Source organism: Mirounga angustirostris, unplaced genomic scaffold (assembly GCF_029215605.1).
Source record: "Mirounga angustirostris isolate CCGP_5_RB_7025 unplaced genomic scaffold, mMirAng1.0.hap1 SCAF_5, whole genome shotgun sequence".
Classification (NCBI taxonomy): Eukaryota; Metazoa; Chordata; class Mammalia; order Carnivora; family Phocidae; genus Mirounga; species Mirounga angustirostris.
This window is the reverse complement of record NW_026991713.1, coordinates 75756445-75782209: the sequence shown is the minus strand read 5'-3', so window position 1 is coordinate 75782209 and position 25765 is coordinate 75756445. Positions and strand designations below refer to the sequence as shown.

General features: G+C 42.8%; 2 protein-coding genes and 1 long non-coding RNA gene across 5 annotated transcripts in view; all 3 read right to left on the bottom strand.

Annotated features, from left to right (window-relative positions):
* Nucleotides 1–608: 608 nt before the first annotated feature.
* Nucleotides 609–5327, bottom strand: LOC123839240 (uncharacterized). The gene is made up of 3 exons (XR_008506002.2): nucleotides 3928–5327; nucleotides 3701–3829; nucleotides 609–1309 (listed from the first exon to the last, which is right to left on the bottom strand). It is a non-coding gene; the product is annotated as an uncharacterized LOC123839240 (long non-coding RNA).
* Nucleotides 5328–8609: 3282 nt separating this feature from the next.
* On the bottom strand, nucleotides 8610–12358 carry HENMT1 (HEN methyltransferase 1). The gene is given in 3 exon segments (XM_064591430.1): nucleotides 8610–9868; nucleotides 9871–10686; nucleotides 10689–12358. Coding segments are annotated over 3 exon segments (1152 nt in total). The 5' UTR covers nucleotides 10780–12358; the 3' UTR covers nucleotides 8610–9623.
* A 5999-nt stretch (nucleotides 12359–18357) lies between these two features.
* The window catches only part of DENND5B (DENN domain containing 5B), a 188972-nt gene continuing 181564 nt past the window's right edge, over nucleotides 18358–25765 (bottom strand). For all 3 annotated transcript variants that reach the window (XM_045873667.3, XM_045873668.3, XM_064591429.1), the window contains 2 exons: nucleotides 25472–25646; nucleotides 18358–22969 (listed from right to left, as the gene is read on the bottom strand). In XM_045873667.3, the coding sequence (XP_045729623.2) occupies nucleotides 22786–22969; nucleotides 25472–25646 (359 nt within the window). In that variant the 3' untranslated portion in view covers nucleotides 18358–22785. The remainder of the gene's footprint in view (nucleotides 22970–25471; nucleotides 25647–25765) is intronic.

The following is a 25765-nucleotide window of genomic DNA, read 5'->3' as shown; positions in this document are numbered from 1 at the left end:
AATGAAAGCAGCAAGAAGTACTTGGGCGCTTTTTCTTTTTTTTTTTTTCCCCCCGGGGGACTCACAACCGTGTCCTCCTGTAACAGTTCAGTTGGCTGCAAATAAAGGTGGAGGAACCGGGCAGTTCAAAGGCAGAAGGCGGCTCTCCCTCCCACCTTTCATTCAGAAAACCCACAAAGTGTAGCCTCAGGGTGTGTGTGGAAGGAGCAAGCACAGACTCCGCCCACTCTCCTCCTGAGTGACGGGCAGCCTGCCCGAAGTGTGTGCAAGCTTCTTTTTGTGGGGGCGCGCGCGTCTGTGTGCGCGCGCGCGGGAGGTGAGGACAGCTGGCCGTAGCCTCTTCCCCGGGTTGCAGTGGCCCACTGGGGCCATCACTGTGGACACTGTGGCCGTGCAAAGCTGGGGCCAAAGCCGAGCAGGTATTCAGAGTCTTGAGAAGGAAAATGGTGACTTTCTTCCCTCTCTTCCTCCTTTTCCTTAGAGAGCCCCTAATCTAGGGGAAGAGATAGGGATAAATAAGTAAATTAGTTAGTTAATACTAAGCTAAGCACTGGGGATGACAGGTGGAAATACCATTGGCTCTGCAACTCAGAAGGGCACTGCATTTGGTGTGGAGGAGGGACAGGGGTCCAGAGGGGGTATTTGTTATCTATTTCTGAGTAACAAATTAACAAAAACGTAGCTGCTTAAAACAACAAACATTTATTATCTCACAGTTTCTTTGGGTCAGGAATCCAGGCTGCCTTAACTGGCTGCCTCAGGGCTGAAGGTCTTAGAGGAGGAGGTCGCAGGTTAACACTGACCGCTGGGGCTGCCAGCTCATCTGAGGACTCAGCTGGGGGAGGACCCGATGCCAAGCACACTCGTGGTTGCCGAGGGGATTCGGTTCCCCCACAGGCTCTTGGCTGGAGGCCTCCCTCTGTTCCTTGTCACGTGGCCCTCATCACAGGGCAGTGTGCAACACAGCAGCTTCTGCCACATTCTGTTCTTCAGGATCCCAAGGGCACGAACAGGAGGAGGCAGGGATCAGTGGGGGCCAGCTTAGAGGCTGCCTGTCATACAGTCCGAGCTGAGACCTGCAAAGCAAACAGCCGACTGCTGTTCTAGGCAGGAGGGGAGGGAGAGAGTTGGAACGGCAGGTGTGGTGGCTGGCAGCTGAAATTCAGTGCGGCCCGCCGAGCAGAGGGGCTCATGTGGGTGGAGATGTGTGATGGAGAGGCCAGCAGGACTCAGAAGCTGTAAAACCCTTTAACCCAGGTCTGTGAAGGTAGACTCTGTCCTGGAGGGATGGAAAGCTTCAAGCTGGAGGCTGAAATTTAAGATTCAGCATTAGAAAGATTACATTGCTATGGGGAGAATGGACTGGAGGGAGTAAGAGAAAGAGGGAGGCCATCAGGGGTTTGAACTAAGGTGGTGACTGGAGAGATGGAGTGGAGTCTAGAGATATTAGAAGTTGAAATCTGTTAGATTTGGGGGTTAATAGTTTACTGTCTGTCTTCCCCTTCTAGAATACAAGTTTTCGGAGGGCAGAGATTTTTGTAGTCTCTGGTATTCCTGGTGCGTAGAATAGTGGCTTTAAATGAAAGAATGGGGTTACCCCCACGTTTCTGGCTTGACTAACATAGTAGAGCCTTTCTCTGAGATACAAAACAAAGAACAGGGGCGCCCAGCTGGCTCAGTAGGAAGAGCATGTGACTCTTGATCTCGGGGCTGTGGGTTTGAGCCCCACATTGAGTGTAGAGGTTACTAAAAATAAACAAAGACAAACCCACAAAAACAAACATGGCTAAGAATGTAATATTTGAGATACACTGAGTCTGAGGTGCTTTGTGGGATACCAAAGGGTAAAATGCTGGGTAGGCAGTTGAAATGTGGGCATCTGGAGACTTCCTGGAGAAACAGTGAGTCCCGAAGATCTGAGAATCACAGCACCCGAGGCCAGTTGTGGGAGTGGACAGTATGGCCCCAGGGCTGATACCTCAAGTTTCCAGGGCCCTAAACAGCAGAGGGCTTCGAAAGACAGCATAGGAAGAAAGCCCAAAACATGCTGCCAAAGGGAGAAAGCAGGAATCTCGGAAAACCAGAGAGGACACAGAGAGTGTTAGGTAAGGAAGAACTGAAGAGCTCAGGAAACTCAAGCCCTGGGTGGGTGGGGAGGGAGATGAAAAGAATGTTTTCCAGAAATGCAAAGCCTTATTTAACATTTTAGAAGTTAAAACTGCCATTTCCAAATTTCATAATTTCATTAAAAGACAAAATAGATAAGCATTTGGACATCAGTCCCCTTTATAGCAGCAACTCAAGAATCACTGATATGGGGCGCCTGGGTGGCTCAGTTGGTTAAGAATCACTGAGGAGGCTTTTCAAAAATACCAGCTTTTCAGGTACCAGCCCTACAAAATTAGTCTCCCAAGGGGGAGGAAGGGAAAACTGTAATTTTTTTAAAGCCACCAAGTGATTTTAAAGTGTGACGAGGGTTTGAAATCATTCAGTGAAACCTCTAAGAACTCCTGGTTCATATTTGGCTTGAGCCCTTTTAGAAGAATTAAAGTGGCAGAAAAATGCATAGATTGCTAAGCTGTTAGAAGCTGATTGTTAAATTTAAGACTTTAATAGAAAAATAAAAAGCGGGGGGTGCCTGGGTGGCTCAGTTGGTTAAGCAACTGACTCTTGATTTCAGCTCAGGTCATGATCTCAGGGTCGTGAGTTCGAGCCCCTCATCGGATTCTGCGCTGTGTGTGGAGCCTGCTTAAGATTCTCTCTCCCCTTCTGCCCCTCCCACCTCTCTCCCGCTCTAAAAACAAAACCAAACCAAAAAAACCCCAAAAGCTTTAATAGGAAATTTAAAGTAATCAAGAAAAACTCCCCCATAAAGTTAAAAAAAAACCAACAACCATAAAACACATCCCGTATGTTTATTAGCAGGAACATAGTGATGGCTGTCATTAGGACCAAACATTTAGTGGAGAGTAAATGAGAGCTAGATTAGTAAATAAAACTGCCTGTAAACATTGCTAAATCAGTTATCCTCTTGGGTGTGGTTTGCAAAAGAACCTAGTGGCTGTCTGAAGGGGTGGCGAGCAGCACGTGGCTCTGACTGGGCGAGAAGTCCCCAAGGTTTCAGAGCCCCAAAAGCTTCCCGAACTACCATCACCCCACCTTTGGAAAAAGCCAGTTACCTCCTCATTCCCAGAGCACAGCGTGAGCTGCACCTCGGCCTCCACTTCCTTACCACTTTCCTTTGTCCCTGGCAGTTTTAAGTTTGATCCTCACAAGTCCATTAAAAGCCCCTTCTGGGTCCCCAGGGATCCCAGGCCTTGTAAGTGCCGCAAAACACACAGCAGCCTTTCCAGGAGGAAGTCTCCAGAGCCCTGGGAGGCCTCTTGCTCCCTCCCTCCCCGCCAGGCTGGCAGCGGACCTTCAGGGACTTAGCTCCCCCCTCCGCCACACAGCCTCCAAACTTCACCACTCACCCCCCCCTTCCCATGATGTTGAAATCGTTTTGTCCCATTTCTACTTTTTCTTGCTGTCCTTAAAGATAAGTATACAGATTTTTCATTTGTTGTATAACATTCACTCCTCCCCAGGAAATGAAAATAACCACCACAGGGAAGCAAGTAAGTCACGGCTCCCCCTCCCTTGCTCAGGGGAAGCCTCTGGAGCAAGGCTCAGACGTTTACATCTTCAGGTCAAATCATACCAGACATTTGGCGCCCTTTGGTTTCACCTTGCTGGGCAGAGTGTGCCTGGTGTCAGTGGTCTCCTTGCCCACACTGGATTTTTCTGGGCTCCTTAGAGTATGTCTTTGAAAAATCAGCCCAATCTCCACCTAATTAGTCCACAAAGAGAGGCGAACAAAATGAGATATCATTCTCGTTCTATCAAGATGGCAAAAAAATAAGAAAGAAAAATGAAGCCTGATGATACCGAGTTTTGGCCCGGTGGCTGGTAAGCTGACTCACTCTGGCCCTGCTGGAGGCACTCTCAATCAAGAGACTTAACTACGCGCTTACTCTTCAACCCAGTAATCCCACTTCGAGGAAAATAGCCTATGGAAATAATCATGAGATGCAGTCAAGGATTTACGCACAGAGGATACTCGCGGCAGAGCCGTAATTGAGAAACGCTGGCAAGGGCTTACGCGCCTCCCAGGTGGGGCTGCGCTCCGCAAACCCTCCTACGTCCCTACGAGGAAACGGGGCTCATGCAGCTGAGCAGCCCTCCGCTCCGCAAATATTTATTAGGTACCTGCTCTGCATTAGGTAAACAAAACAGGTGTGCTCGCAGCCCGCCTGCCCCCCTCCCCGGAAGATGCACCCACGAAAATTCAGGATCTCGGAAAACAACTGGAAACTGTGCACGTTATGTTTTGGGGGGAAGCAGGTTCCACACTGTATCACCCCCACTCTCTCACCGCCGGCCACGAGCAGTTACCGAGTCCGAAGAACATTTCCCTCAGGGGCGCTCCCGGGCCGACCTCTCTCCCTCCCTTTTCAAAAGCGGGTCCCGAGGCGCTAAGTAACCTGAGCACAGCGGAAAGAGCAGCGGCGCGGAAGTCTTCCGATTGGCTTCCAGTTCCAGGAAGTTGCCGACTTCGGGCAAATCCCGTCGCCTCTGGGACTCTTTCCAATCAGAAGAACGAAAGAAAGGGCTGCACCAGCTTCAGGCTCTTCGAGTCCACTCACTTTTGGGAGAGCCCTCCGTCTGTGAGGGAGGCCCACCCCGCGTTAGAGGGCCGGGGGTGGGGGGGAGGGGAGGGTGTGTGCGTGTCTATTCGCGAGGCTCCACAACACAAAGAAGGCCAGGGCCCACGTAGGCAGGGAGCAGACAGCCGGGCGTGCGGGGGCCGGGGGGCTCGGCTCCCCGCACCCCGCGCTCCTCCCCCGCCGCCGACTCCCGGCCCGCGCGCTGCCCCCCGCGCGACCCCCTCGCTCTGAGTGGCTCCTCAGTACTCATGCATAACAGCTCCCAACTGTGGGCGCCTCTAGGTGCAGCACGAGGTGTGGGCGACCGAGTCCCCTCACTTTCTCGCCCGCGAAGGAGCAGGTCTGCGCGGCTCCTCGCGACGGCTCAGGACGGTTACAGCAGTTAGACGAAGCCACGTGGCTCGTCCCCGGGCCCGGGCTCGTCCCCTTTTCACAGGACAGTCCTCGCCGTTTCCTGAAAGGGCAGTGGGGCGTCTCCCACCGTGTCCCTCGTTCCTCTCGCAGAAGACAGGAACACGGAGCCTTACGGTGCTTCGGGTTTGTTGCTTACCAACTGGGGGGCGGTTGCCGCAGTTTCTAAATGACCTTAGCGTCTACTGGGGCCCCCCTGCTTCCACTCAGAAACTCGCTGCCTCCCGGCCCGGTCCCCACAGCGCCCCTCCCCCGCCAGGGTCGGGGGTCGGCTCTGAAATGCAGTCGGCGAGGAACAATAGGCGCCCTCGCCCGCCAAGGCGGAGAGCGATTTGCATCTCACTGGAGCTCCCATCGGGACCCCCGGTGTGGACTCTGACCCTCGCACTGAAGAGCTGCTTTGGTGTGACCCGTTAATGCTGCTCCGAAGCAGCAAGGAGTCTTTTGACGTTCGTGTCCGCTTAATTCGGAGATCTAAAATGGCAGTTTGGTGGCCGGATCCTGTGAGCTCCGTCCTATTGTACGGAGAAGCCTGTGTGCCTGTGCGTAGGTGCATTTTTCTGGGGGGAGTGTTCGTAAATGTCCTTGGTTTTTCAAAGGGGCTCCCAGATGCCCAAAGGTTAAGAACTTCCAGGGACAAGTGAGCCACCCTGAAAGGGAACAATGGTGCAAATCCTGTGGGAGGAGGAGGGGGCCGAGGAAAGGGAAAGACTTAACTGAGGGGAGGTGGGGGCGGGAGGGAAGACGATCAGGTGAAACTTCTCTGAGAGGCAGGATTTGGGGGATGGGAGAGGGAGGGAACATTCCTTCTACTCTTTTATTTTTAAAGATTTTATTTATTCAGTTGACAGAGAGACCCAGCGAGAGAGGGAACACAAGCAGGGGGAGTGGGAGAGGGAGAAGCAGGGGGAGTGGGAGAGGGAGAAGCAGGGGGAGTGGGAGAGGGAGAAGCAGGGGGAGTGGGAGAGGGGAAGCAGGCTTCCCGCGGAGCAGGGAGCCCGATGCGGGGCTCGATCCCAGGACCCTGAGATCATGACCCGAGCCGAAGGCAGACGCTTAACGACTGAGCCACCCAGGCGCTACCATTCCTTCTACTCTTAGTGTGTGCCGGGCACTGTTCTAGACTAAAATTCATGAGGATTAATTAATTCTTATAACAATCCCATGAGGTAAATAAGATTGTTCTGACTTCATAGATTCATTCATTTAGTAAATATTTATTGAGCGTTTATTGTGTATCAGGCACTGTCCCCAGAGCCGGGGATACAGCAGTTAACAAAACAGCTGGAAATACCTCCTTTCAGGGAGCTTGCATCCCCGTGGGAGGCAGGATGAGGAACCTGGGTTCACAGAGAGTTACACAAGGGTCCTCAGCTAGTAAGCAGTAGACATTTGAACCCAGTCAGTATAGCACTGGAAGCTGTTTTATTTATTTATTTTTATAATGACTCTAAACATGTGAAAACTAAAAATTTCTGTGCAACAGCAACAACAACAAACCACCAAAAAGATAAAAGTGAGAAAATATTTACATCAGATAGTGCAAAGAATAGCTTTAAGAAGTTTTCAAACTACAAATCGAAACCAAAAGCAAACATTTAAAATGAAGAAATGGGCAAAGATTACTAAAATAATTTAGAAGAGAAAATACAAATGATCAATAATGTTGAATCCTGGCTTCCTGAATTATCATCAAGACAATCCGGTTGTTGCTTGCACAGTGAGGAAGAGTACTAACTTGACTAGCCTGAGGAGCCTATCAGAGGGCAGAGGGGAAAGGGCAAAGTCTAGGTATTTATTGAGCTTTTGAAGCCTGGTCTAAGGTGGATCTTTCAGTGGGGGTGGGGGATCATAATAAAATACATTAGGATTGAGGGACACAGCCGGGTAAGAATATTAAGGGGAGGCGTTTAAAGAGTCATAACAGCAATGCTGTGTGGAAACCTAGAAGCTAAAATGCCAGTTGGCCTTCTTTGAAGGAGTGTGTGACTGCAGTCACATGTGTTTCCTTACACTAGGCACTTGTTGGGTTCGTCCAGATTTACCTGACCTGCTTCCAGCCTTTGGCATTGAGTGTAGAACATCTTAAGATGTCTGAAGTGCTTGTGGGTAACCAAGTGATGACTTAAGAAGCCCACTGAATGAGGTAGAAGGGAATGATGGGTAAATCAAGTTATTGGGTTACCCCTACTTTTTTTTTTCCATTTTAGTTTCAATGCATTCTCAACTTTTATTTATTTATTTATTTATTTATTTATTTATTTATTTATTTATTTATTTGACAGAGAGGGAACACAAGCAGAGGGAGTGTGAGAGGGAGCCCGATGCGGGGCTTGATCCCAGGACCCTGGAATCATGACCTGAGCCAAAGGCAGCTGCTTAACCGACTGAGACACCCAGCGCCCCTCTTCTCAACTTTTCAGTTAGATTTAAAAAGCCTTTATTGAGCTTTATTGAGCTATCAATGACACTCAACAAATTTCACATACTGAAAGTGTGCAGTTTTGGTAAGTTTTGACACATGTATATAGCTATGGAACTATCACCACAATCTGGATTATGAATATATCTGTCACCCCAAAGTTTCCTTGTGCCTCTTTATCATCCCATCCACTTAGCAGCCCCTGTGTCCAAGCAACAACCCATTTGTCTTCTGTCACTGCAGATTCTTTGCATTTTTGTTTGATTTTATGTAAGTGTAATCCTATAGTATGTATTCATTTTTTGCCTTTTTTTTACTCAGAATAATTACTTTGAGATTCATCTGTGTTGTTGCATGTATCTGTAGTTTATTCCTTTCTATTGCTAGTAGTATTCCATTGTGTGGATATATCACCCATTGTTTATCCACTCACCTGTTGATACCAATTGGGTTAATACCAGTTTTTGGCTATTACAAATAAGACTATCATGAACATTCATGTACAGGTATTTGTATAGATATGTGCTTTTACTTCTCTTTGGTAATTAATTACCTAGGAATAGATTGGCTTAGTCATATGATAGGTATATGTCAAATTTTTTAAGAACCTGACGAACTGGTTTCCAAAGTGGTTGCCCCGTTTTACATTCCCATCTGCAATATATGAGAATCCCAGTTGCCGTACAGCCTCACCAACTTCTGGTATAATCAGTCCTTTCAGTTTTAGCCATTCTCAGAGGTGTATAGTAGTATCTGATTTTAGTTTTAATTTACATTTCTGAGATAACTAATGGTGATAAGCATCTTTTTGTGTGCTTTTTGATATCCACATACCTTCTTTGTTAAAGTGTCCATTCAAATTATTTGCCCCTTCTTGTTGTTGTTGGGCTGTTTATCTTACTGCTTTTTTTTTTTTTTTTTAAGATTTTATTTATTTGCCAGAGAGAGCGAGCACAAGCTGGGAGAGGGGCAGGCAGAGGGAGAAGCAGGCTCCCCTCTGAGCAAGGAGTCAGACGTGGAACTCTGTCCCAGGACCCTGGGACCATGACCTGAGCCGAAGGCAGACGCTTAACCAATTGAGCCACCCAGGCGTCCCTATCTTACTGCTTTTTGAGGGTTTTTTATATACACTGCATACAAGTTCTTTATCAGATATGTGATTTGCTAATATTTTCTCCCAGTCTGTGGCTTATCTTTGCACTCTCCTAATAGTATCTTTCAAAGAGTATATTTTTTTGGCAGAGACTACTTAGTCCCAGGCCTGGCCTTAGTCTCCTCTCCTTTCACACCCAAGGCCTTTGCCACAAATATGCTCCCCTAGGTCCTTGGTTAGGCCAAGAAAACATTCAAGCTTGATTTCTCTCTTCATATTTATTGGAGCTGGAGGTACTGGAGAAGCAGTGTATGTCTTGTGTCTGGCATTGTTTGATCCAAGTATCTGTTGGGATGAAGAGAGTAACCCAGAACCCAGAGTAAAGTGTGTCCTAATGATCAAAGCAAGTTCTACTTAGTGAATGTAGATTACAGCAAACTGAAGAAAGAGGGTTCAGACTTCTAATTGAAATGTTTGACTGTAAAACTGCTTAGAATGAAGGTCTTCAGAAGTCATTTGTACAGTTTTCTGCTTAACCAAGAACTATTTCCCCTCTGAATGCTCAAAGTCATGTTGATGTGCTATGTTGAAGTCTTACACTGATTAATAAATATGTCCAACTTGAAAAAAAGAGCATACTTTTTATGAAGTCCAGTTTATCAGTTTTTTCTTTTATGGACTATATCTAAGAAATCTTTGCCTCACCCCAGGCCATTTACCTTTGTTTTCTTTTCAAGTTTTACAATTTTAGGTTTTACGTTTATATCTATGATGCATTTCCCCACGCTGGGAAAAGGTTTATTTGATAATCCAATTTGCTTTAAAATGTTTTAAAGTCACATTCAACATGGGACTAACAGAAACATGAACAAGCACATTATGAACCCTCCACCACCCTGCAAAAAGCATATGAAAAACAAGAACAAGGTTAGAGAAATTCAAAACTAAGTTGCCTAACTTACGACAACACAAAGTTGTCTAAGTGAGCCTATCATGAAGACTTAAGGAGGTTTCGTGTATGGGAATCAATCAAGTCTGCCTGCACCGCAGTTTGATCTCTGTTTAGTCAAATTGCTTCAGCAAACAGTGTTCTCCGCTTCTCCACACTGTCCACCAAGCGGTTCACCATCGGATAAGCAGTGAGTCTTTCCAGGGGTACAAAAACCTTCCCCATACTGTAAGGTTTGGGGGACTGCTTTGTTTGGGCTCCTTGAGCTTCTGTGAGGGTTGATCCATGCCGTTGGATGCATCTGCCTTCTGGAACCACTTGACTGCACTTTTCTTCAGATCCAGAAGAAACCCGACTTTCATGAAGTCGACTGCTTTTAACACCTCGGTGCTCAGAACAAGCCGGAGGTATTCTTTTTGCTGTGAACTCGGGTATGAGGTTGTAAAAACAGCTTTATGAACATGTTCCTGTGGCTCTGAAATGCACGATTCAGTTGCCTTTGCTATGTTTTTCTGGAAGACCCCTATCTGGGTACAGTAGCCAACATGTTCAGCTCCTGCTGGTGGAGCCTCCATACCAGTAAACTCGATGCAGTAATTGTAGAGATTTGCCACATCCAAAGCCCACGTCTGAAACTGCATTCTGTTTCACTCAAATTTGTGATCTGGATTTCTAAAGGTTGATGCTGGAAACAGGGGATTGAATTCAGAGTTTGGTGTGCTGATGACAACCATACCCAGAGAAAAGTACCCAAATATGACTTCAGGAAACTTGGCCAGATCTTCAGAATCTAAGTATTCTATCAATTCAGTACATGTTATGAAGTCAAATCCAAGCAAACGAGAGTCTTTCTGTACAGCAGAAGCACAATATAAGGTTATAGTCAAATCTAGGTCCCAAGGAGCCAGATAATCCCCCACTGTTGGAGTCAACTTAGTCCCTTCCCATTGTAAGGAATTGGCAGCAATAATATCTATTCCAAGAAGATGTTCAGTGCAACTGTGGAATTTTAGCATCCATCTAAGTGTGGCATCACTGAAGCCCAAGTCTGCAACCTTCTTGGGTTGATGTTGATCCACTAAATTTTTAACAAAGTAGTATCTCTGTACAGTAGATGGTTGAACTCAGTTACCTCCTTGCTGGGAACTTCTTCAAAATTACCATTAACCATACTGTTGCATTGTTTGTTTTCTTCCATTTTGTTTCCAAGTTTCAAGTTTTGTTGAAACAGAAAAGCCAATGTGTCCTTCAAGCTCTATGAATCAGCAATGACTCAGCTCCAAAGGAGCACACCAGTGGGAAAGCAAAGTGCTGTGAACACTCTATGATGCATTTTGAGTTAATTTTTGTATATGGTATAAGGTGTGGATGGAACTTCGTTTCTTTTGCATTTGAACAATAGCCTGAAAAGGCTATTCTTTTTGCCATTTAATTGCCCTTGCAACTTCACTGAAGCAATTGACCATATATGTGTGGGTCTGTTATCAAACTTTCTATTCTGTTCAATTGATCTATTTGTCTACCTCAATTTTTCCCCCCAACTGAATTACTCTAGTTTTATTGTAAGTATTGAAATCAGTTAATATAGTCCTCCAAATTTGTCTCTTTTCTTCAAAGTAATTTAGGCTCTTCTAGGTTCTTTGCATTTTCATTATAAATTTTAGAGTTAGTTTGTTAATTTCTACAAAAAAAGACTGTTAGGATTTTGGATGGGATTGCTTTGACTCTATAGATCAAATTGGGAAGAACTGACTTTTTTTTTAAAGATTTTATTTATTTATTTGAGACAGAGAGAATGAGAGAGAGAGAGCACATGAGAGGGGGGAGGGTCAGAGGGAGAAGCAGACTTCTTGCCGAGCAGGGAGCCCGATGCGGGACTCGATCCAGGGACTCCAGGATCATGACCTGAGCCGAAGGCAGTCACTTAACCAACTGAGCCACCCAGGCACCTGGGAAGAACTGACTTCTTAATAATATTGACTGTTCTAACCTACGAACACAAAAAATTATCTTTTTTTTTTTTTTTCCACACCATACCTTTCCATGTATTTAAGGCCTCTTTAATTTCCCTCAGTAGTTTTCAGTGAGTAGGTCTTGCACATTTTTTGGTCAGACTTATTCCCAAGTATTTCAGATTTGTAATGCTATTGCATATAGAAGTACAACTGATCTTTGTACATTAACTTTGTGTCCTGCAACCTTGCTGAACTCATTTAGTTTTAGTAACTTTTTAGTAAATTCCATAGGATTTTCTACATGGGCAATCATGTCATCTGTAAATAGATAGTTTTACTTCTTACTTTCCAATCTTGATGCTTTTTGTTTTTCTTGTCTTGTTGCACTGGCTAGAAACTAGTACAGTGTTGAATAGAAGTGTTAAGACTGGATATCTTTGCCTTGTTTTTGATCCTAGGTGGAAAGTGCTCAGCCTCTCTCCATTAAAGTATGATGTTTAGCTATAGGTGTTTTGTAGATGCCCATTAGCATTTACTGACCCATGAAAATAGTATATCTGAGGTGAAGAAATTTGCTGAGTTAATTTTTTTCCTAAACCATGAATAAATGCTAGAATTTGTCAAAAAAATTTTTTTACATCTACTGAGATGAGCATATAACTTGCTTTTATTTTTTGGTCTGTAAATATGGTGAACTATATTGCTTGATTTTTAATTTTTGAATAACAAATACCTTCCTTTCCTTGATAAAGCCCAATTAGTCATGACATATTTTTATCACCAGGTTTGAATTGATAACATTTTGTTAAGAATTTTTATGTCTAGGGGCGCCTGGGTGGCTCAGTTGGTTAGGCGACTGCCTTCGGCTCGGGTCATGATCTTGGAGTCACTGGATCGAGTCCTGCATTGGGCTCCCTGCTCGGCGGGGAGTCTGCTTCTCCCTCTGACCCTCTCCCTCTCATGCTGTTTCTCTCTCTCTCTCTCTCATAAATAAATAAATAAATAAAATCTTAAAAAAGAAAAAAAGAATTTTTACGTCTAGGGGCGCCTGGGTGGCTCAGTTGTTAAGCATCTGCCTTCAGCTCAGGTCATGATCCCAGGGTCCTGGGATTGAGCCCCACATCGGGCTCCCTGCTCTGCGGGAAGCCTGCTTCTCCCTCTTCCGCTCCCCCTGCTTGTGTTCCCTCTCTCGCTGTGTCTCTGTCAAATAAATAAAATCTTTAAAAAAAAAAAAAAGAATTTTTACGTCTATGTTCATCAGAGTTTTTGGTCTGTATTTTTTTTTTTTTCTTGTAATTTCTTTGTTTGGTAATAGTATCAGGATAATGCTGGCTCATGGAATGGGTTGGGAAGTATTACCTTGTTATGGACTGAATTGTGTCCTCTCAAATTTTATATATTAAAGCCCTGACACTACTAGTACCTAGGAATGTGACTATATTTGGAGATAAGGTCTTTAGAGAGGTAATTAAGTTAAAATGAGGTCATTAAGGTGGGCTGTAATCCAATATAACTGGTGTCCTTATAAGAGGAAATTAGGACACAGACATGCACAGAGGAAAGACAATGTGAAGATACAGAGAGAAGATGATCACCTACAAGCCAAGGACAGAGGCCTCAGAAGAAACCACTGCTAACACTTTGGTCTCAGACTTGTAGCTTCCAGAATTATGAGAAAATAAATTTCTGTTGTTTAAGCCACCTAATCTGTGGTACTTTGTTGTAGAAGCTTTAGCAAATTAACACACACTTCATCAATTTCTGGAAGAGTTTGTGTAGTATTTTCATTACTTTTTTCTTAAATTTTTAATAGAATTCACCACTGCAATTATCTAGGCCTGAGGTTTTCTTTGTGAGAAGTTATTAAATTCAAATGGAATAACAATTCAATTTCTTTAACAGACATAGGGTGTTCAGGTTATCTGTTTCTTCTCAAGTGAACTTTGGTAGTTGATGTCCTTTTTTTTTTTTTTTTTAAGATTTTATTTATTTATTTGACAGAGAGACATAGCGAGAAAAGGAACACAGCAGGGGGAGTGGGAGAGGGAGAAGCAGGCTTCCTGCGGAGGAGGGAGCCTGTTGCGGGACTCAATCCCAGGACTTGGGATCATGACCTGAGCCGAAGGCAGATGCTTAACGACTGAGCCACCCAGGCGCCCCTGGTAGTTGATGTCTTTAAGAAACATCCTTTTCATATAAGTTGTAGAATTTATTGCCAAAATGATGTTCATGTTATTCCCTTATGATTCTTTTAATATCTGTAGGATCTGTATTTATGTCAACTCTGTCATTCCTGATATTGGCAATTTGTGTCTTGTTTCTTTTTTCTCTAATCAGCCTGGCTACAGGATTATCAATTTTATTGATTTCTCAAAGAATTACCGTCTGGTTTCACTGACTTTTTTCTTTTTCTGTTTTCTAATTCATTGATTTCTGCTCTAATCTTTATTATTGTCTTTTTTGTTAGTTTTTTTTTTTAGTTTCGAAACAGTTTCTAATTAACATGTTAACATGTTACATGGAACATAGTAACATCTGTTACATATGTATCATAGAGAAACTTTTTTTTTTTTTTTTTGAGAGAGAGAGAAATGGAGAAGGGGCAGAGGGAGAGGAAGAGAATCTTTTTTTTTTTTAAGATTTTTTTTTATTTATTTATTTGAGACAGAGAGAATGAGAGAGAGAGCACATGAGAGGGGGGAGGGTCAGAGGGAGAAGCAGACTCCCTGCCGAGCAGGGAGCCTGATGCGGGACTCGATCCAGGGACTCCAGGATCATGACCTGAGCCGAAGGCAGTCGCTTAACCAACTGAGCCACCCAGGCGCCCTCTCTTTTTCTTAGTATGAAGTTTTAACCTGGAAGATACTCTAAGTCAGAGGTTCCCAAACTCTTTCGAATTATGGAGCCCTTAGCCTCTCATGGAACTCCAGGCCAACAGAGATCCCTAACAGGCTCACTTATTTAATGGTTAGGTATAAACAACTTAATAACTATTTTTGACCCAGCAACTTAGCACCATTTGAAAATGTAATATAAAACAGTTGCAAAAAAAAAAAAAATACTAATTTTTCTAAGATTTTATTTATTTATTTGAGAGAGAGAATGAGAGAGACAGAGAGCACATGAGAGGGGGGAGGGTCAGAGGGAGAAGCAGACTCCCTGCCGAGCAGGGAGCCCGATGCGGGACTCGATCCAGGGACTCCAGGATCATGACCTGAGCCGAAGGCAGTCGCCCAACCAACTGAGCCACCCAGGCGCCCCAAGAGGAAGAGAATCTTAAGCAGGCTCCATGCCCAGTGCAAATCCCAACACAGGGCTTGATCTCACGACCCCGAGATCATGACCTGAGCCGAAATCAAGAGTTGGATGCTTAACCTACTGAGCCACTGAAAACTTTTTCTAATGTAGGTGTTCAGTGCTATTAATCTCTCTTTAAGAGCTGCTTTAGATGCTCTTTTTGCTTTCACTTTTGATTCATTTTTTGACCCTCTTGGCCAGAGAACGCACTTTACATGACTTGAATCTTGTTACATTTATTGATACATGTTTTATGACCCCAAATATTGTCAGTTTTGGTAAGTGTTGTGTACTTGGAAAGAATTTGTATCTTGTTGTTGGTGAAAATATTCTATGTCAATCTGGTCAAGTTGGTTGATGGTATTGTCCAAGTCCTCTATGTCTCTACTGATTTCCTATTTACTCTTTCAATTATTGAGAAAGGAGTTCTTTTCTTACTATACTTGAGGCTTTGTCTCTTTCTCATTGATTCCATCAGTTTTTATTTCATGTATTTGGAAGCATAGGATGTTAATGTGAGAAACTCAGGAAAAGTTTTGGGATCATTTAAGAAGACAAGTTATGGATAGGTAAATGATAAACCTCAGGATTGTTTTACTGGAGTTTAGGAAACATCTGGCCCTACAGGGTAGCTCTAACTAGAGTGATTTATTTTTAGATTTTGCAGCCCAGAGATTAATCGCTCCATCTAGGTTACAGTATCTATTTTAATCAAATTATAACTCATCAGGATAAAGAACCAAAAGAAGTATCACAAATATTAGGTTGAATCATGTAAAGTTGTCTACATTTGCCTTTGACCCACAAAAATGGTAGTTATTTCACAAAGCAAGGATCTTTGTTCATTATGGTATTATTCAGAATAGTGAAACATTAGGAACTATGTAGATGTTTTTCATCATAGCATTTTTCAGAATAGTGAAAAAATGGGAGGTAAATCTAAATGTCACACAATAAATCATGCCATATCCATCCATATCATGGAATTAAAATGAATGTTTTGGGAGATTATTTAATAACTCAATCCCTTTATGTTCTTATCCAGTTTTAGGAGGTTAAATTCCATCTATATGTGCTGGCAACTCCCAAATGTATATCTGAAGTCCAATTGCTCAAAAAATCCAGATGCAGACATTCAATTTCCTGTTCACCATTTCCACTTGGATATCTAATCAATATTTGAAATTTAGTATGTCCAAACTTGAACTTCTGATCTGTCTCCAAAGCCTGTTCTCCCCCCATCCTTATTCATCTTGGTTAACAGACATTCTGGCTTCATCCTTCCAGTTGTTCACTCCAAGATCCTCAGTCATTCCTGACTTTTCTTTTGTTCATCCCCCACATTCAATCCATCAGGAAGTTCTCTGCTTTAGTCTCAAAATATACCCAGTGCCCAACACTTTTCATCACCTTCATTGCTACCCCTGTGGTCTTCTTTCCCTTAGACTGCGAAAGCCTCCTAACCTTTTTAACTGCAGTTAATCAGTATTTTTTAAAGTTAATAGTTTAAAGGGTAGTGATGAAAATTGTATAGATATATCTGGACCAAGTTCAAAGAGACACGGCAGACAATGTGCTCCAAAGCATTGCCCCATGAAGGTTGGAGATATTTGCTCTATTGTCTCTTTTCCTTCTGCATTTTCCTGCTCCCCTCCTTTGTTTCCTCTGTAACTATCAGGAACTGGGGCAGTTACCAGTTTATTGCCTCTCAGCTCCAAATCTACCCTTTATTGCCTGTTCTGCAACAATGCTAGACCCTCTTGTAAACACTTTTCCTTTGCCAGCTGGCACAATGTTCGCCTTTGTCAGGAGAATGCTCTGGAGAGGCACTAGACGAGGGAGCTTCTCTTCCTTGTTCTGCTGTGCTTCCTTCTGCAAGCTCCTACAGGACGCTCCTAGCTCTTGTTCTCAGCAGCTAACCTCGTATGACATTCCCCTGGGTGGCTCTCCACTCTCCACTGAGTCTTACTGGTATAGCACCTCTCCATGGATGGCCTCCCAGCAAGTTCTGGGACACGGTACCTCCCCATGGATCCTTCCCTGGCACCTAAGGGTAGATTCACAAGTGCTACTGGTGTGGCGTTTTAGTACTGATGGGCTATGGTTGTGCCCTAACAAATCGGGCTCTCAGCCTGGGGGAAAGGGGGCATTTTAGGTTTGCCTAGCCTTGGGCCTAGGGTTAGTGGCTGCTCATATAGATGCTATTCTTGTGTTTTGTTTTGTTTTAATTCTTGTATTCTTGAGTTCTTTTTATTGCATAGCAGCAAATCTTCCATTGTTCTAATTTCTTGTTACAGTTTGTGATGGTTAAATGTTATGTATCAATCTGGCTGGGCCACGGTGGTCAGATATTTAATCAAACATTATTCTAAATGGTTCTGTGAAAATGTTTTTTGGATGAAATTATTTACATTGGTGGCCTTCAAGTAAAGCAGATTACTCTTCGTAATGTGGGTGGGCCTCACCAAATCAGTTGAAGGCCTAAACAGAACACAGATTGACCTCCTTCTGAACAAGAAAGAATTCTGCCAGCAGACTGCCTTTGGACTTGAACTACAACTCTTCCCTGGTTGTCCAGCCTGACAGCCTACCCTGTAGATTTTGGATTTACCAAGTCTCTACAATTGCATTAGCGAATTCCTTAAAATTTCTCTATGTACACACACACACACCCTTTTGGTTCTGTTTCTCGAGAGAACGGTCATACATAGTCTTTTACATTAAACCACCCCTTTTGGGGCACCTGGCTGGCTCAGCTGGTAGAGAATGCAACTCTTGATCTCAGGGTTCCTAGTTCAAACCCCACAGTGAGCACAGAGCTTATTCATTTATAAATAAATAAATAAATAAATAAATAAATAAATAAATAAATAAATAAATAAAAATAAAAAAAAATAAATCACCCTTCTTCAAATATCTGTGTGGTTTCTGACTCTTGATTGGACCCTGACAAATACACTACTGTTCTGCTCTGAATTCCTAATCTATATGTGCAAGTGTCTACTAAGCTTTTCTACTTGGATGTCTAACTGGTATTACAAACTTAGGTCCAAAAGTAAGCTTTTTATTTTTTAACATTTATTTATTTATAGGGGTGCCTGGGTGGCTCATTCGGTTAAGCATCTGCCTTCAGCTCAGGTCATGATCCCAGGGTCCTGGATTGAGCCTCGCATAGGGCTCCCTGCTCGGCCTGAAGCCTCTTCTCCCTCTCCCACTTCCCCTGCTTGTGTTCCCTCTCTCGCTGTGTCTCTGTCAAATAAATAAATAAAATCTTTTAAAAAAAGATTCTATAATAAAGCAAAACAAAGTATCAACCCCACAGTTTTATTTGTAAAGAACAAAGCATGAAAAGTCATATTTAAATGTACTTCAAAACGTGAAAAACCCACGTCAGTTTCTCTGATATGTATGTTAAAGTGCTTGATAATATCACAATACTCTTTAAATTTTATATTATGTTCAGATGAGGGAAAAAAAAATCCAGTTCTGATGCATTGTTAACAATACAAAGAAACACAATATAATTTAAATGCAGAAATGTTCATTGTTTAAAAAGATACACAGGGTACATTTATACATGGTTCAAGTGTAACACAGAGGGGTTTTTTCTATGTTTAACACCCTCATTTGATTGACAACAGGAACTCCTTACCATACCTCTCTACTGTCAACAAGATTTGGTTTGGAATAGACTGGAGCCACACACAAATACATTCAGGAAACTGGATGAAGTGTGATTCTCTCCCACATAACCCAAGGATGCCCTGGGTTCCTTCAAATGAAGAGAAACTTTTTGATACATGTTTTTTTCACTCTGGTGTCAACTGCTCAATGTGATACATTTCTGGAGCTAATCTTTATTCTGTCCTTGAGAGGATGATCAGCTCAAGGAAGATCTAGGAGGATGAGTTTCTTCTTGGATTCCTCTGATCACATCATCAGCACCCTCTTCAAAACTTGGAAATCCAAGAGATTTAGAAATGTATTTTAATAGGAGTAAGGGACCTAGAAGTTTATTATTCGTTTCCATCTCCTTTTAAGCTAAGTAAGTAACAAATACTTATGTAAGGAACAGGGGCTTCCAAAGAAACTGATGACCTGGAAACAGCATTCACTTCATAAAAGTAGAGAGGAGTTCGAGACTCCATTCTCAATCAATGAAGGTGTGTTAATACTGAAATATAAATAGCTAAGGATCAGATTGTCCTTTCAACATGGTGAAAAGGATAGTTTCTGTAAACCTCACAGAGAAAATACAAGTGAAAATCCACTAAAAAATCGTAATTCTTAGCAGAAAGAAGATATTTCAATTAAGAGCTACACTCGCAATGCTGTCAAATATTTCCCTGGGGATCTGAGGTCCTCGTCTGTTGCCTCATGTTTCAAAGTATCTTAGAGGTGTCAACATATCCTACACATATACCGTTAAGTATCGTCTCTACCTCTCTTTCACTTACATTTGCATACAACAGTGCTTTATTCCAAAAAAAGGAAATACAAGCAATTCAGTTATTTCCCCATATCATTCATGTAGTAGGACAGAAGTTCATAAAAATGATTTTTTAAAAAAAGACATGTTAAAGTAAATACACAGGGTTACAAAGGTTCAAAAATGTGTGAAACACTGAAAATAAATTTTAGAGGGAAATTGCAAACTTTTGCAGGTTTCAGTTTCTTATATAAAATTCTTGCTCCCAGTGGGAGAGAAAGAGGAAGAACTTTTATTCTCTGTAGGCCTACTTCACCCCAACTAGAATCCCACTTTATGCTACTCCACACCCCACATGGAGCCTCAGTCAGTTTTAAGGCGCTAATGAGCCCCACCCAGGGGCACTGCTTTCTGGGCTCACACACTGTCCCACCACTGTATCAGAAAGGTTGAGATTCGGAGTTTCAGGACATCTGGAAAACACTTGGAAATTAGATGTTTCAAGAGGTAATATTTTTGGCAATTTCATTTTAAAACAATTTCCTCTCAAGCTATTATTATATGAAAATACTAATTGTGGTTCCGTGCACTACTTTTAATTTATTCTGAGGAAAAAAAGTCAATTACAAAATTGATTTTTACTTACTTTAACTCTGAGGTGTGATTATGAAGCAATATACTAATTAAAAAATTAATATACCAAAAAGGATACCTCTAACTGGGTATGGTCCTTCCAAAAGTCAGCTATAGACATTTATTCTAAGGGTTCTGCCTCTGTCCTGCTCAAAATATTCTGGTATTGGCTTAGAGGTAGTTATAAGCCACATAAGAACGAAGTCTTATTTCTTTAGAATTGTTTCTTTTGTGACCTCAAACTCTGCTTAAGCATCCTTTTCCATCAACTTGGATCCTAAGGACATTTTGTTTCCAAATATTAAATTTCTTCTAAAAGGCCAAGATTTACCAAAACTGGCAACAGAAGAATGGGCTGTAGGCCATCCAAGCATCTTGCAAGGAGGTCCCCACAGGTTTGGAGCCCTGGATGTTATCACTGGAATAACTATGTGGGCTCCTCAGGTAACCAATTTAAAGGGTCCAGCATTCTAGAGGAGGTGTCAGTTCTGGTGTGACTGTTTCTTTTGAAATCGGTTATTTCCACTGTAATGGTCATACTACACAAAGTGGGATAAAACTTTAGGTGTAACTCTTTTTTGGGGTACTTTTTAATGTAATAGCTTTATTCACAGGCCCCAAATCCAATTTTGCTCCTAGTTTTTGTAATGGATGTAATTCTCAACCACTTGAGAACAATTTGTTAAAATGAATGTTAATCCTTATAAATGATTCTTACAAACGAATATTAACAGTGATTTTCCTACCTGTTTAGGTATGGGTAAAGATCCAGGGGTAGAAAGACTATTCATATGAATGCCTCCTCAGAGCTCAGTCTCATGCAGCCTTGGTGTTAATAGAAGACACGAGCTCTAGATTCTGGTCGTTGTCACTGACCAGCCGTGGGGTATTTAGCCTCTCTGATCAAGCGTTCCCATCTATAAAATGATGACTCAATGCTAGCACGCTAACCTAAGTCATCTCTCAGCTGCCCAGAGTGTGCCAGAGGCATGGCCTTCTAAGAAAGGTACTAAGAATAAAACCCTGCACTGATCATTCTGTGGTGTCTGATCACTGCAACACAAGAACCCCATGTTAAATAGGGTCTGGATGCCGCCCATGATAGACTTTCCAGGTCCTTGGAAGAGCTACACCAATGCAGACAGCCCTTAGCCTCAGGCGAGCAAATCTCCAGGCTACCCAGGTCACCCAGAATCATCTTCTTAAAGCCCTTCCATGGGCTTCTAAATGCTGCCTTCGACTCCCCCGGTGCTCCTGGATTACTAAGTCACTGGTTAAAAGGGGATGTGCCTTGGTGACCCCGGCTGAATACAGTGTTCGATAAAGGGAGTGAGGCACTTGTTTCATTAGTTTCTTCCTCCAGGAAATAAGTGGAACAATACTGTTGGCTAAGCCCAGGACCCTCAAGACTGTACAAGGGTCCTGAGAGGCCATGGCTTTGCTCCTCAGCCACAACTGGGAATAAACCCCGGAGCTCTGCTGAGGCAATTTCACCACTAACAATGTGCAAATGCCTAATGAGTTACAGGACCTACTATAAACGAAGACTCAAGGTAACTGGCTAACCCCACATTTATTTAACTTCCTTATAAAATACCAAGCTGGAAAGCTACTCACAATGTTTGGTCTTTCAAAACTGATGCCTCTTGTTCTGCTTCCATTTTTGTCAGTCTGTGCTGCCCTGGCTTTTACCTTCTCAGGGCCAGTTGTTTTATATTATTACCCTTTCTTAAAAAGGAACATAAAACTTGCCCTGAAACACCCAGAAAGGGTTCATTCTTGCTCTTTCCCTCTGTTATTTGCATTATCATGGTCAACAAATACTTTCACAAAAACATTCCAAGCTACACAGAGCCCTCCTCCTCCTTAGACATTCCTTCCATTTCCTGAGAGGGGGATGGGCACAGGAAGAAGGGAGGGGAGGGGTGAATGGAACCTAACAAAGACAGGGTTTGAGATTACCCTTGAGGTAAGGAACTGCTGCAGGGGTCAGATGGCCAAATTATAAGTACAGAATCAAACTGCCGTTTGCAGTTCTTATAACTATGAGACCAACACTCTGAAATTCACATCTCTTCAAAGTACCTCACATAACAAGAATAAAAATGCCAAGAATGAAGTTAGTCTAGGCTAATCTTTCCAAAGTGTAAAGAAGTTATAATCCTACAATTTAACATACTTTTCAGGGCTTTGTGTGTTCTCTTTCCAGTTCAGCCAAGCTCCTGGGGTCCAGTATTTAAAATATTTGAATCATATCTTTATCTTGTGCCGACGGAAAAATTTTTCCAAAAGGCTGGAAAAGTGACTTAATTCAAATGTATGAAACCATTTGTAACCTAAAAAAAAATATAAGTGAGGACTGTCATGTACAGTAGGTAAAGCTGTTCACATTCACAATACAAAGGATCGGACACACCAGGATGGATGGCTACGACATAACAATGCATTCTGGGTTCCTCTGTGATACCTGGAGGGAAAAAAAAGCCCGACTGGGTTGCACTGTAATTACATGTTTACTGGCTTCTTCCTGGCTAGCACCACTCTTCCCCTCCCCAACTCCCAATGCGGTTAAGCTACTTATTTTAAGTCACAGGAATATTCAATCTAAGAAAAGTATCTTATTAGAGTAATATAATTTCTTCAAGAAGATAGCATATTTACACACATCTAACACATGAAAATACTCTATTTTATACTAAATTCCAGGTTCAAATGAACTACAATACAGCAGTTTGCCTTGTCTGTAGTGTGAGGATTGTTCAAATTGGGGAATACAGTGTGTTGCCCCTGCACTGACTCACTCCCTTGTCAGACAAGTCCAAATCAGTCCCCATAGTTGGGGAAGGCTCAGGAACAAGGGGTCTGGACTGAGCGTTTCTAGCCATGTGGGTTACACATCCACGCCTTTGATGAGTGAGCCTTCCAAGACTATGGTGAAGTCCTGAATGGTCTGCAGAATGCGGATGAGAGAGTTGACAGTCATGCGGTCTCGCAGGAGGGCGCTTTCCTCGTACATTCGGGTAATGGCAGGACACTCAGCTAAGAGTGGGATCCACTGTGGGAGCAGGCGATCCCTACAGATTCAAAGAGAAAGAAGTCCTGAGCTCTGCTGACCTTGCTGCAGAACAACACACACGTTAGAGCTTTCAATGGGAAGGCGCGGGGCTGGACAGAGCAAAACCTAGTCAAGTTTGGAGGTCAGCAGAGAGGAGACCGAAGTCAAGAATTTGGAAATTTGCTGGTTAAAAAGATAACAGTACTGAGACAGTGTAAGCTAATGGGAAAACCCAAGAGATTGTAAAAGTAAGTCTGGACAAATTGGCCATAAGGACTTAACCACATTAAAGAGATTCTGTATTCTGATTTAACACTTTATTATTTTTTAAAGATTTTATTTATTTATTTGACAGAGAGAGCGAGAGAGCACAAGCAGGGGAAACGGGAGAGGGAGAAGTGGGGCTTGATCCCAGGACGCTGGGATCATGACCTGAGCCGAAGGTAGATACTTAACCATCTGAGCCACCCAGGCGCCCCCGATTTAACACTTTAAAAAAAGAGGCAGAATGTCATTTTGTATCTCTCTTTTACAGGGGTGTTACTCAGACATCTGTGGCAAGGCATGCCAAAGTATACTGACCCTATGGGAAGAAAGACTACATTAAATAGTTGGGACTAACATTTTTAAAAGACTAACACAACGTAACATAACATCCATACCTTATATAAGGTAAGGAACAAAAAGCAGAAAAACATTAAGTAGATTTTATAAACCTACAGAGGGGCTGCAGTGGTCTAATTAATCAGAACAGTAAAGATACAAAAGAAGATCAGGATCACGTTCAAAAGGAATTTTATTTATTTATTTCTTTATTTTTTAAAAGATTTTATTTATTTGACACGGAGAGAGAAAGAACAAGTAGGCCGAGCAGCAGGCAGAGAGAGAGGGAGGAGGAGGCTCTCCACTGAGCGGGGAGCCGGACATGGGGCTCAATCCCAGGACCCGGGGATCATGACCTGAGCCAAAGGCAGACGCTTAACCGACTGAGCCACCCAGGCGCCTCCAAAAGGAATTTTAGAAGCATAGCTGAAATTGGCCCCTTTTATTAAGAAGAAATAAAGAACTTAGTTCTGTAAACCAGTTGTTTCAGGAGGACAACATCTCAACCTTCAGTGTGTCTTTTTTTTGAGAGAGAGAGAGAAAGCGCAGGAGGGAGGGAGGGTCAGAGGGAGAAGCAGACTCCCTGCTGAGCAGAGAGCCCGATGGTGGGACTCAATCCCGGGACTCCAGGATCATGACCTGGGCCCAAGGCAGACATTTAACTGACTGAGCCACCCAGGTGCACAACCTTCAGTGTGTACTGATTAAACTCTGACATTAGTTATCTGTCACTAAGTACCTAAGATGTCCTTACTGAGCATCCCTCAATATGCCTTTCTTTTTTTTTTAAGTTTATTTTTTGTAGTAATCTCTACACCCAAAAGGGGGCTCAAACTCACAACCCTGAGATTAAGAGTCGCATGCTCTTCTGAGCCAGCCGGGTGCCCCACAATATGCCTTTCATGACAACAGCAGCCATAACTAGGCCATCTTGAATCTCGTTGGGGAGCCAGGGCTGTAGGAAAAAACAAACACTGCACAGATAACTTAAAAAGAATCTTCTTCTTGGGATGCCTGGGTGGCTCAGTCCATTGAGCATCTGACTCTTGATTTTGGCTCAGGTCATGATCTCAAGGTTGTGAGATTGAGCCCTGTGTTGGAATATACACTCAGCGGGTAGTCTGCTTGAGATTCTCTCTCTCCCTCGCCCTCTGCCCCTCCCCTGTACTTTCTCTTTCTCAAATAAAGAAATCTTAAAAAAAAAAAAAATTATTCTGAAGGTCTACGTGTTTCATTTCTTACAATTCTGACAGCTGTTTTAAAATTAATCATTGTGCAGCTCCTATGTGTCATTTTCCAAAAATACAGGGGTAGGAAATTGTCTTAAAGACTTTATATAGTTAAGAATTATTTATATAGAAAAAAATCAGTATGAATTCTATAATGTTCTTCAATTTAAAGTAATACGGTGGTATATTGTAAATATATGTATGTGTATGTGCTGGTGTGTCAAGTTCCTTACAAACTACCTATCACCTATCTGCCCACCTCTGGGGCCAGTGTAGTGTAATGGTTGGGAGCTGAGGCTCTCTAATGAGACTGGGTATGAATCTTGGCTCTGCCTCTTTCTAGATGTGTGACCTTGGGAAAGTTGCTTAACTTAGCTATGCCTCATCTATTTTCTGTTTTCTCATCTACACAATGAGGGTACAGCTCATTGCATAGATGAGAAAACAGCTGCTACTTCATGTAGCGTAACAGTGAAGTGACAGGAGGATTAAATGAGATAATGAATGTAACGTACTTAGCATAGTGCCAATACATAGCAAGTACCCAATAAACAGTAGTCTCCTAAGAAAACTAGGAATGGAAGAAGCCCAGGGGAGAGCTCTGGAAGGGGCATGATCTGGCATAACCCCTTCTGGACTCTTGTTCAACACGTAACAAATATAGGGAAAGTCAAGAGCTGGCTTTATACCGTGTTCCAAGGCAAACTAAAATCTGGAATTTGCCGTCCTTCCCAATGTTCCTGGGTGCAGTATTAATAGCATTTACATAGTGGCAGAAGGTTTTGCAGGATGATTTCTGAATAAGGACATCATCTTCATTGTCTAGAATCTGGTCAGTGGTTTCAAAATAAGCAACTGCTTTCTCTGGGGAAGGAAGTCAGAATCATATAATAATACACATTAATACTTCATATACAGAAAGATTAATCACTTAGTTTATTCTGGAAACACTATTGATGCTTTGCATTATAGCCAGTTCAGAA